This window comes from Halichoerus grypus, chromosome X (genome assembly GCF_964656455.1).
Source record: "Halichoerus grypus chromosome X, mHalGry1.hap1.1, whole genome shotgun sequence".
In the NCBI taxonomy this organism is placed as follows: Eukaryota; Metazoa; Chordata; class Mammalia; order Carnivora; family Phocidae; genus Halichoerus; species Halichoerus grypus.
In genome coordinates this window covers 3962271-3974409 of record NC_135727.1, presented here as the reverse complement: position 1 = coordinate 3974409, position 12139 = coordinate 3962271, and the positions used below count along the sequence as shown (strand labels likewise).

Genomic DNA, 12139 nt, shown 5'->3' with positions numbered 1-12139 from the left:
GATAAGGATTATCAGAAGAAAAACAGTGAAGACTGCTGTGCCATAGTGGTGGCAGAAAAACAGTGGCCCACAGGGTAGTTCTTGTTTTTTTTTTTGGATAGTCTCTCAGAAACAGTGATATTTATTACATGATCTTCAATATTAAAGACATTTCATAAATATAATTGTATAAAAAATACAAAACTTGAAGCGGTGCCGGATGCATAATGCAGATCCTGTCCTCTAATTTGCTGACCTTAGCATAGAGTCTTTGTATTGTGGAATCTTTATATATAGAACTAATACCTCTATTTTTTTAAATATTCTAGCTAACAACTCTTACATTATTGCTGTCAGTCTCAAACTTTGTTTAAAAAATCTTTTCAAAACAATTGATTTGGGGAGGGGGAATCCGCGAACCCGTGATTATGATTTCTGAAACGTAGAAGAACAAACTTAGTTTTTAATTTGCACACAGTAAACTTCACTCCTTGGGATGTGCGCTTCTATGGGTTTGACAAAGGCAAAGAGTCCTGTATCTGCCACCACAGTACCAGACAGAACAATCCTGTCATCCCCAGATTCCTTTGTGTTGTCTCTTTGAACTCCAACTCTGTCCCTCATCCTCTGGCAACCATTGGTCTGTATTCTGTCTCTGGTTTCCTTTTTCCAGAATGTCATGTAAATGGAATCACATAGTCTCTCATCTTTTTGGTCTGGCTTTGTTAACAAAATGCACTCGAGATTCATCCATGTTGTGTGAATCAGTGGTTCATTCCTCTTTCCTTGCTTAGTAGTATTGCACCTTATGCATGTACCACAGTTATTTGCTTAAAAACCCATTGATCTGCAGAAGGACGTCTGGGTTGTTTCCATGTTTTTTCGGGGATTATATATAAAGCTACTATAACCATATGCATAGAGGGTTTTTTTGTGTGGGTACAAATGTTTAATTGACTTGGTTTAAATTCCTGGGAGCAGGACAACTGGGTCATATGGGAAGCGTGTGTGAAAGAAACTGCCAAACTATTTTCCAAAATGACTCTGCCCTTTTGTGTTCTTCAAATAATGTTCTCCACCTTGCTTTTTGAAGGAGAGTCATTTCTCAACACCTCCACCAGCACTTTAAGCACTCCAGAGATCCCCACATTCTGGGGAACCTACTTTTTTGGAAGTGATTTATGATTAGGTTTGATTTGGTATTATCAGTTGGAAGGTACCAAATTTCCAGAAGCATGGCCGGAAGAATTTTATAATGAAAAGACACTCAACACGAATGGTTTGGGTACCTACCCACTTATGCTTGGGTGGGTGGAGGTAAAGTCAGACACTCCTTCCTTTTTCTTTATTTTCAAACATGAACACAATTTTAAGGAATGTTCTGAATTACTCTTGGTACCTGGCATATCTAATCCTTAACATGGAATAAAACTGGACGCTCCTGTTTTTATGACTTCAAAAGGAAATAAAGAGAAATCTGCAAATCTCTTTGATAATGTTGGCACTTCTGCTTTCTTGCTCATGCATTCCACTGTGCTTTCTTCAGCTGCATCATCTCCGCGGAGCTTTGATTTCGAACCTGAGGCGGAGCAGGTGTATGGTGTGGATGAGGTGCAACAGGTGGACGAGATGGAAGAGGTAGACCAGATGGGCCAGATGGACGAGATGGGCAACATGGAACAAGGAGATGAAGAGGAAGAGGTGGAGCAGGTGGAGGAGGTGGAGGAGGAGGGCCAGCTGGGCCAGGTGGAGCAGGAGGCCCGCTCACCCTCCAATGCGGCTGCTGGCATCAGTGATGAGGTACCTGTGGGAGTCTTGCTCCACATAATTGTCTGGACCACTAACCCTGCAAAGCCCTGAATTTCCACTCTTGTGTTCAGGTTCACTTTGCAGAAAGCATCCTATTTTTATCACTATTTCTGTCATACTGGATTTTCAGATGCAGCTGAGAATCCAGTGGACCCTAGCAAACAGGGAGGTTGGAGGTTCTTTAAGTAGGACGAAATCTCTGTTCTCCTCTTAATGTAAAATATGCAAAGACATTTTGGGTTGGAGAGAAAGTTTGGGCCAAATAGGAAGCTTATCTACTAAGAAAAAGCAGTATTTTTTAAGAGCTGTGTTCCTTATCAGCTGGGAGGGGATGCTAACCATCTCAGGGGAAGATGACTTTCCTGCCTACCATACCAACACCTCCCCACCACGAGCTAGGTTTCTCCAAATGGAATTTTTATTAGATTAGAAGCATGCCTTTCAGAATGTTAGTTGTATCCAACCTTCAAATGTCAGCACCGGTGTATGGTCCGAGGCCAAATCAGTGCAGTTGGATTTACTACTCTGTTGCTCTTCTATCCTCAAATTTGTGTACATAATCACAGATTTGGGCAATCATCTTTTATAATAGCAGGATTATTAAAATCAGGATTGGCAGGCAAGATAATGAGTTTATGGTCTGTTACGTGGACTCGTGTGCATTAATTACAAAGCCTAAGATTAGGGCGCCTGGGTGGCTCAATCGTTAGGCGTCTGCCTTCGGCTCAGGTCATGATCCCGGGGTCCTGGGATCGAGTCCCACATCGGGCTCCCTGCTCAGTGGGGAGCCTGCTTCTCCCTCTCCCACTCCCCCTGCTTGTGTTCCCTCTCTCGCTGTCTCTCTCCCTCTGTTGAAAAATAAATAAAATCTTTAAAAAAAAAACAAAAAACAAAGCCTAAGATTAGTCACTCCCTCTTCTGAGAAGAACTGAGGGCTAGAAGACAGTTGTTTGAGTTTGGCCCCAGCATTGACCTTGGCACATCCCTGAGTCTCAGTTTCTCCATCTTGAAATGGTCTGCTTGCCTTGTGGGGATTTCTAGACTGCTGTGAAAATTTTTTGAACAATCAAAAAAAAATTTCTGTAGAAATCCATGTTGTTCTTATTCATGTCTTTATTATGCCAAAAAGCTGTGGTTCCCCTTTAACATTGACAAGCTTCTCTTCTGCTTGGAATGAAGTCATAACTAAACTTTAAATATAACTTTTGTTTAAAATAGTCAAAATAGGGGTGCCTGTGTGGCTCAGTCGGTGAAGCGTCTGCCTTTGGCTCAGGTCATGATCTCAGGGTCCTGGGATCAAGCCCCACGTTGGGCTTCCTGCTTGCCGGGAGCCTGCTTCTCCCTCTCCTCCCTGCTCATGCTCTCTCTCGCTCTCTCTCTCTCTCTCAAATAAATAAATAAAATCTTAAAAAAATAAAAAAATAAAATAGAATAACCAGCAATGAGTGTGGGTAGTACCACTCTGCATGTGGTAGTGTATCAGGCTTATTTCTGACTGCCATGGATTGACAGACTGGAGTGTGTCCAGAAGCTGGAGACCAGGATGGAGAGAGGCTAGAAAATGGAAAATGTCATGTTGTCCGTAGTGGAAGGCACTGGAGAAGGGAGACTGGCAAGGGACAGGACAGCCTTCTCCAAGTAGCTGCGCAGCCGCCATGCTCCCGAAGTGGAAGACGAGTCTCCAGTGGATCAAACTAGGGTGGAAACCTAGCAGCTGAGGGCAGGCAGCTTTCCACTCGCCTCAGGAAAGCCTTGCTCAGATGGCTTAGGTCCCTTCCTCAGGTGGTGGGCTTCCTCCCCTTCAACGGAAAGGTCTGAGGCAGGCTTGGTAGCTTATCTGCCAGGGACAGCAGAGAAAAGACCCCTGCTTGGAGAACGGGGTTGTAGGGTTTGTGGCTTTCAGTCCCGAGTTTAGAGTTTTTATTTTTTTCTTTTGTTTTTTTGGCTTAATGAGTGCCTACTTTCTTTTTTTTTTTTTTTTTAAAGATTTTTTATTTATTTATTTGAGAGAGAGAGAATGAGAGAGAGCAAGCACATGAGAGGGGGAGGGTCAGAGGGAGAAGCAGACTCCCTGCCGAGCAGGGAGCCCGATGCGGGACTCGATCCAGGGACTCCAGGATCATGACCTGAGCCGAAGGCAGTCGCTTAACCAACTGAGCCACCCAGGTGCCCGAGTGCCTACTTTCTTATATGAACATCTGTATACTTTATAGCAAAAGAAGAGCAATTGGACAATTTTCAGTGGCTTAAAAATATATATATATAATTTTTTATTCCAAGTGCGAAAAACAGCTTGCATGTTTTTTGCTCTCTTTTTAATAACTCAGCTGTGTGCTTCCATTAGCCATAAAGGGTTGAAGGCCACAGTATATGATAGAATAGCCTCTTGTTTTTGTTCTCTAGCAGTCGCATGTATATGTGCCTTCTCATCATTAATATTGGGACTGTGGCTCTCTCATCTTGTTTATACACACAGTGCCAACCCAGATTAAGGCAAAGAATAGCTTCCGCAGATAGTTTTTTTCCAAGAACCCTGCCTCTTTCCTCCGCCATCAGCCGGTCAGTTGAGAAGCCGTGTCTACTTTCTTAATTTCTCTCAAATGTGTCCCTTCCTTTCTATGTCTCCTGCCTCTGGTCTGTTTCAGGCCACTGTTATCTCTACGATAACTGTGTATGGGACAGTACTTATTTTTGAGGACATCGTGAAGGTCAGACCTGTGAATCTCTTTGTAGTGCTTAGAAGAGTGCCTGGAACAAAGGAAGTGCCATTTGAGCATTCTTCTTCTTACCGCCTTGCTAATGGGGGCATCTGATAGATGTTTCCCACATGTCTTGTCTGTGATATGACCCGCTGCACTTTGACTCTTCCACTAAGGATTTGGGGCAGGTCGCTTCACACTTTGGGGCCAATTCCACAGCTTTATGTTTTGAGGAAAAAATCAGACTACATGATTCCCATGATCCGTTTCTGATCTTGAATTCCTGGATTTTCTAGCCATTGCTTCAGACTTTCTAGTGATGAGTGAAATTGGGAGTGGAGGAATGATTCTCATTTCTCAGTCTTTCCAAACTTGGCAATAAGACAGCCTGGTAGGATTTGGAGAACCTGGCGTCCCTATCTATGAACCACAAGCCATTCCTTCCCCCAGCCAATAGAACCACCACTGTCGATTACATCATACATCCACAAGCGGGAGCAGGAGCTGATGAAAAAGTTTAAGGAGCAACTGGAAGAGAAGACGCTGATGCTGCAAGCTGACCTCAGAAGCCAGAAGGATGCACTGGAACTGATGCAGGAACAGCTTCAGAAAATGCAGGGTTCCAGCTTGCAGGCCAGAGGCCAGTTCCACGTAAGTCAGTGGCAGAAGGGAGAGGAGAAAGGGGACCTTGGTAGTTTTCAAGCAGCTAGTCAGCACGGCCTGCTAGGAGGGGCATTTGGAGGGTCTTCAGCAGGGACTTAGGGCTGTGCTCTTTGTCTGCTGGGTGCAGTGGCTGAGCTGGGCCCACCTAGGCTCTGGCGGCGGCACATGGGCTCCTATACAGCCAAGGCTTCCTGGGCGGCCTGTGCCGCTCCGCGCCCCGCACGTCTTGTGCCCTGAGGAAAGGCGCGGCCTCTGACAAAGACCTCTGTGATACTGTGTCTTTCCAGATGCAGCCACACGTCTCACACAACCTTGACCGTCCTGAGTCCCAGTCTTTGGAGCCAGTGCCCAAGAAACAACGCACTGAGCGAATGAAGGGGCCCCTCCCACGTCTCCGGGAGATCAGCCTCTCCTGTGGTTCATGTTCCTCGCACGCTTTCAAATTCTCTGAGGAGCTTGAGGAGCCTGGTGATGTCTCCGGCCAGGTATGGAAAGCCTGTTTCAGCTGGGGAGCTGAAGGAGGTTTCATTTTCATAAACCTTGGGGCCCACCCGGTTCTCCTGAGGGGGTGGCTGCAGTTCACTTGCCTGAGATAGAAATGCTCGGCGAGCTAGACCCAGACGCTCGTGCGCAGGCCCCGTCCGGGTGTTGCGGATTGCGGCATCTCGCAGCCAGGAGCGGGGCTGCAGCCAGTGCCCCGATCAGCATGTAGACGTCACCCAGACCACGCCCGGAGGCACAGGGCCACTGTCACCTTCTGCTCTGGGAGAATGGAGCAGGCGTGTTCAGTCCGCTTCTAGGGGCCTCTGGCGGGCACTGAGGTCCTTTCGTCTCTCATTCTGAAGCCGCTGCTGCAGGGGGAGGACCCGTTCCTGCCGCAGCCGGTGCAGCAGGTGCAGGACCAGCACGTGGCGCAGCTTCTCCTGCCGGAGCAGCAGACGCAGAAGCAGCCGCAGCCGCCTGATGCCGCGGAGGGAACCCGGGACCCCGGGACACTCATGCAGACCCAGCCCGTCGCTGCTCCTGTCCAGTTAGTAGCTGGACGACAGGCGTCTGGCTACTATCAAGATGAAACCCTGGGGGACGACAAAGATGACAGTCAGAGGTAAGAAGCGCTTGGAACAGTGATAAGGGCTAAGGTCTCTGCTTTCCTCTTATGGCCAGTGTGCCCGAGACCATGCGTGACTTGTCCACAGGGCACCAAACCCGCTCATCAAAAGCAATGTGCTCCCACTCATCTTGCTCTGTGGCTTCTCCCCCCCCCCCCCCCCCGCAGGCACAGTGTGTGGCCAGCCATGTATTGATGGAACGGAGGAGACTCTGTGAAAATAGGAGGCCTAGATAAGAAAGCTCCCAAGCTAGGGAATTGGCACGCAGATCTTGAAGTCGCTTGGCTCCATCCACCCAAGCCCAGTCTCATGGCACCAGGCGTCTATAGTAAAGTCTTAAGTGCCCATAGCTGAATGACTCCTGGGCTCCCAGCTTTCTTCTCCCACTCTACTGTGATCTGGTGATCACAGCAGACCAGACCAAGGGGTCTCCATAGCATTGACAATCTATGTGAGGGAAGTGGGTGTGAAACAGTCGCTAGATGGCCATTGCATACCAAAGAGCTAAGCCCACAGAAGGACTACGTTCTGGGAGGCAGTATGAGAACGTGAACACATTTTCTGCTAAGTGATAAAGTCTGTGGTCCCAAATGCCAGAAAGAGAAGGCTCTGCTCAGCAGCGAAGGGGTTGTGGAGCACATGCTTGATGCCCAGTAAATATTTTTGAGTGAATGCCAGCTCTCGGAGCGGGCCTCCCAGAACTCTCCAGATTTCCTTCTGGGCCCCCTTGTAGGATCAGTGACCCTGATATGACTGCTGGGTGGGTTAGTGCCGTGTTTCCTGCCGGCCTGATCATCAGAATGCACTTGAGGAGGTTGTGGAAAGTACAGATTCAGAAGTCCCTACTTACCCAGGATAAATGGGGCTCTTGTAGAGAGAGCACTGGATTTGCAGGGAGGAACTGACCCAGCAGCCCCACTCAGCTGTTCGCTCCTTTAGCGACAAAGGGTGCGTCCCTGACTTTGGGTGGGTAAAGTGACTGGCCCGAGGCCACAAAGATCACCATTGTAGCAGATTGAGGGCTGTCCAAGTAATACAAATAAAACCACTTGAGACAAAAGACTAATTCACCTCAATCTTTACATTCACTTGACTCCAGCAAATGGAATCTTCTTTGGGCAAAGTGAGGGTACAAACCAGTGAATCCTGATTTAGCCACCACAACCAATCGTGCCGCAAGCACCTACCGATGAACAAGGCGGTGACTCCTGGGTCATGGTTCCCAGATCCATGTCACTGTAACATGTTTCTTTCAGTTTTGTTTCTGAGGAGCAGCAAGGGGTGTCCATGGATCCATTGCCACCGGTGTATAGCCCAGACTCTGACATAGTCCCTTCGACCAGCTTTCCTCAGTCTCCCATAAATTCTGACTCCAGCGTAGTCACCCTGGAGACCCCGCAGGATTACATCCAACTTTGGGAAGAGCCACAAGATCCACAGCGTCACCTCTACCTCCAAGTGAATACTTGGCCTTCCAGTGAGCAGAACACCCTGCAGGACCAAGCCACCTGGCCCCAGGTATGACCATTCCTTTCTCCTCTGTCCCCCCCCCCAGGCCAGGTCAGGGCGTTCTGCATGGAGGCTGGACCCCTTCCCCAAAAGGCACACGCTACAGGAGTACGCTCTGGGTGTGAAATCCAGACTTCAAAGCTCAGTAAATTTGAGGGTGGTTACTCGTATGGTGGTGGCACACACTGCTGAGTAAAAAGATTCCTTTCAAGTTTCCATGAAAAAGTGAGCTGTCCTCATGGATATTAAATGCCATCTGATGTGAAAACTTCTCCAGCATATGTTACCTGGATAAAGTGAGTCAGGCCATATGCTGAGCTCATTGCCCGAGCCCAGGCCCCTGTCTGAACTTGTGCATCATTTGTTCTGCTACAAGATCCAGAGCCTAGTGTGGGTGTGTTTCCTTGTACTAAAAAATAAACCAAGGGTCCTTCTATGGATCATGCTTGGTGTTCATCCATAGGGAGCTCCATATTTGCCAGGGTGGCCCCCACCTCAGGGACCATCTGTAATGGTCATGTTTCCAGGGCAGTGTTGGCAGCTGGTCCAGATGGCAGGCACATACTGGGTTTTGCTCCCAGATACACTCCCAGCAAGCCCCTTGGGACCACATACTCTCAATCTGACTAACAGTACTTAGAAAGGGTGTTTTGATTCTGGCTTTAGAAATCTTAATGGAGCCTAACCTCTGATTTTTTAAAACTAACAACAACAACAACAAGGAAAAAAGAACCCAGTAAGCTAAGGCAGAATGAGTGAGTTTGGATATTTTAAATGGCTAAAGGTGTGATTATTTTCACATACACACCTTGACCAACTGGACTGGACCAATCCTCCAGAGAGTTGATCCATGAGAGGGACTGCCCACACGAAGAGACCACGTAGCTGCTCAGTGGATCCCGTGGTTCAGTTCCCAAGGCAGACTCTGGTGAAACTCTTCATCATGTCTGCTCTCAAGGCGCTACTATCTGGGTGGGCCCTTAGAAGCAGAGCCAAGACCAAGCTGAACAGATATCCCAAGGAAGTGGAGAAGGGAGGATGCCTGGAAGGTTGTTGGGAGAGTGCAGTGGGGCAGCCAGGTGCAGGATCATGTGGGAGCTTCCTTGTCCACAAGACTTCAGGGGCTCCCCACACCCTGCCCTGACTCATTTCCACTGGTCCCTGGGCCCCCCCCCCCCCAGGTTCCCAGGCACATCCGGCTTTCTTCCCAGAGCCCAGCCCTGCTTCTTCTGTTCCTCTGTCTTCTCTTCCATCCCTTGGGTTCCACTTACTGAATTCTTGCATCACCTTCAGAACCCAGCCCACAGAGTCCTTTCTTCTCAAAGAAAAAAGACTCCCCCAGCCTAGTCTTCATAATACCGCCTTTGTGTCTGCCCCTCCTCCCCACTCTACAGCTCAGAGTGGGTTGTTGTTACCTTTCCCATCACATTGTTCAAGTAGGCCAGGTAGCTGCCCATCAGGCTCAGCATGGAAGTTACTTAGTTCGAGCAGAGTAATAACAAGGTGCAAGGGTAGGGGCAGGGAGAGAGCTTCCAAGCCTTTGGCTAGCCATGGCTGGCAGAGAAGCTGGGCTAGGGAGGCCCAGACACAGAACCCAGTACCCTTAGGCATGAAGAAAACTTTGGGAGAACCCAGGGCTACTCTTGCTGGTCTTTAAGGCAAGATGCTATTGGAAGACAAAAGTGGAGAGGAACCTCATTGTCCCTAGCTACACCTTCTACCAGCGCCTTGTAAGTCTGTATTCCAAAGAGGTATTTCTCAGCAGCTTGCTGACTCGAACTAGAGGGGATGTCTCACCTTGTCCCCCTTTTTCTTGGCAGGTACCAGCTTCTGAGGCAAGTCCGGAGGCTCTCCAGGACCCTGATGAATACTCACCAGGCCATATCAGCTATTTCATGTCTGCAGAGCAGTCTAGCTTGGATGAGGACCAGCACCAGCGGCGCTTTCATACCAAACCTTGAGAGAAGAGGGACAGACAGGCCAATGAGGCCTGCGTGGCCAGGGAAACTCCAAGGCTCACAGAGTTTCCTGGAGTAGGGGTTGGGGGGGGGAGGTGGATGTTTTTTTTTCTTTCCTGATAAGTGCTGTTTGGGATTGCTGAGCGCAACCCGTTTCTTGGAAGCTATGTTGTAGAGGCAGCCTATGGCCCTCCGTGTGCTAATGTGGGACAGCAGCCAGGCCACAGCAGGAGCAGTTGTCCCCCACCTACCTGTCTGGCCTTGCACACACCTGTTCTACCATGGGCTGGCAGGCTGCAGAGTCTACTCAAGTTAGAATACGTTTTTTGTTATTTTTTTTCTGCCAAGAAACATTTTTCAGCATGGTTTGCAATCTAGTAAGAAGCTGTTCTGTCTTAAGCCACAAGAGTTCCAAAATCTTGGCCTTGATGGCCAAGCCCTGCATCTCCTCCACAGTCATGTTGGGGAAACCACAGGGAACAGCATTCCAATGGTGGGAAGCTGAAATCAGATGAACATAGGTGCTTTGTACAGAAATAATCACAGCTCCAGTGCTTAATAAAAATTGTCTTTCATTGCAACTCTTTGTGAACTTATGATGGACGTTTGGAATCTAGAAATGGTACTGACCCAGTTGACTGATACCAGGATCCTGAGCAAAGAAAGGGCTCGTTTCCTGGACTTGGGCCCCTCATGGGCACCTGTGCTGCCAATGGCTCCTGCCTTCCTGAGTGAGTGGCTTGTGTGCCCAGGCCCTCTGTGTAGCTGAAGCCTGCTGGCTCCTTCACTGATGCCAAGGGCAGCCACAGGCCTACCGGGCCAAAAACAGTGGGCCTAGAGGCTACCCCCTCCGTGTAGACCATGCTCTGCCTCATATATTACCTCCGAGGTGAGCCTGGATGCTTTGCATGCATGTTCTTTCTCTCCTGCCTGTAGCTTTCCTCCAGGGTGTACTCCCTGGAGGGAAAGTGATTTGTTCTCTGGCCAGACACCAAGTAGAGCATCTTCTCAGCTGTCTGCACAGGGGACAAGAGGAGGAGGGGAGGGGGGCACTTGGATAACCTTATCAGAAGTCATCCCAAGCCTTTCATGCCCGTCTTAAGATAATGAGTCATTTCTGGAAGAAGGCAAAGGAAGTCCCCAGTCTCCAGTGACAGGTTAAAGGGGGCACATGAGGCCTTATGCACACAGGAAGATTTTGGCATTCCTCAGGAAACCTGATCTCTACCAGGGTGGTATGGACGGAATGTGTCCCTCTCAAATTCATATATTGAAGTCCTACCCCACAATGTGATGGTATTCGAAGGTGGGGCCCTTGGGCGCCTGGGTGGCTCAGTCGTTAAGCATCTGCCTTCAGCTCAGGTCATGATCCCAGGGTCCTGGGATCGAGCCCCACATTGGGCTCCCTGCTCAGCAGGAGGCCTGCTTCTCCCTCTCCCACTCCCCCTGCTTGTGTTCCCTCTCTCGCTGTGTCTCTATCACATAAATAAATAAAATCTTAAAAAAAAACAAAACAAAAAACAAAGGTGGAGCCCTTGGGGAGTGCTTGGGTTTAGATGAGGTCATAAGGGTGGGACTCCCACAGTGGAATTAATGCCCCTATAAGAAGAGACACCCAAGAGCTTGCCCCCTTCTCTCACCTTGTGTGCACAAAGAAGTCATGTCAGCCCAAAGCAAGATGGTGGCTACTTACAAGCCAAGAGAACAGGTATCAGAATAAAACCTACCTTGCTGGAACCTTCATTTTGGACTTCCATCCTCCAAAACTGTGAAAAATAAAGGCCTGTTGTTGAAGCCCCCATCTATGGTATTTTGTTATGGCAACCTGAGCTGACCAAGACACAGGGGCGGTTTGCTTCTTGGCATGTCACTTTGTAGCCATTGGGAAGGAGCAGCTGAAGGCTCACTTGCCAGAGTCACTCCTTGGCCCATTGTGTTCAGCAGAGACAGAGCATGTCCAAGAACCAGTTCCCTTGGGCTGCCCAGTAGAGACGGCAACAGAGAGGTCAGGGACATTCTTGATACCCGACTTGACTGTGGATGAGCAGAGCTGGAAGTGATGGGCATTCTGGGGTGTTGGCAGGGACTCGGTGGCCTCCTGCACTGGCAGCTGCCTCTCTTGGTCGGGGGCCGCCTTCCCCTTCCTGCCAGACAGCACAGGAAGGACGGCTCGTGTACAAATCATGCTGCGCTTGCTAGAGTGAGGGAACAAGAGGCCCTGCTCCTCGGGCATGCGGAGTGGCCCAGACTCAGAGCTCCAGAGCTGCCCTGTGGACCCTGTGCGGGCCGGGGGTGGCATTTGGCCCTGCAGGCGCCTTCAGGCCACTCAGTCAGCAGGTAGCCTTCTGACCTCTCTGACCACGGGGGAGGCTCAGAGGCTTACTGTGTAAGTAGCAATAGTTCCCACAGCTGG

The 12139-nt window shown here is 49.2% G+C and overlaps 1 protein-coding gene across 1 annotated transcript; it reads left to right on the top strand.

The window, feature by feature from the left end:
• Positions 1 to 1500: 1500 nt before the first annotated feature.
• PASD1 (PAS domain containing repressor 1) lies at positions 1501 to 9729 on the top strand. Its single transcript, XM_078064823.1, has 7 exons — positions 1501 to 1779; positions 4938 to 5138; positions 5438 to 5635; positions 5996 to 6255; positions 7636 to 7777; positions 9427 to 9498; positions 9589 to 9729. Exons 1-7 carry the CDS (start codon positions 1501 to 1503, stop codon positions 9727 to 9729), a joined length of 1293 nt encoding a protein of 430 aa, XP_077920949.1.
• The last annotated feature ends 2410 nt before the right edge of the window (positions 9730 to 12139 follow it).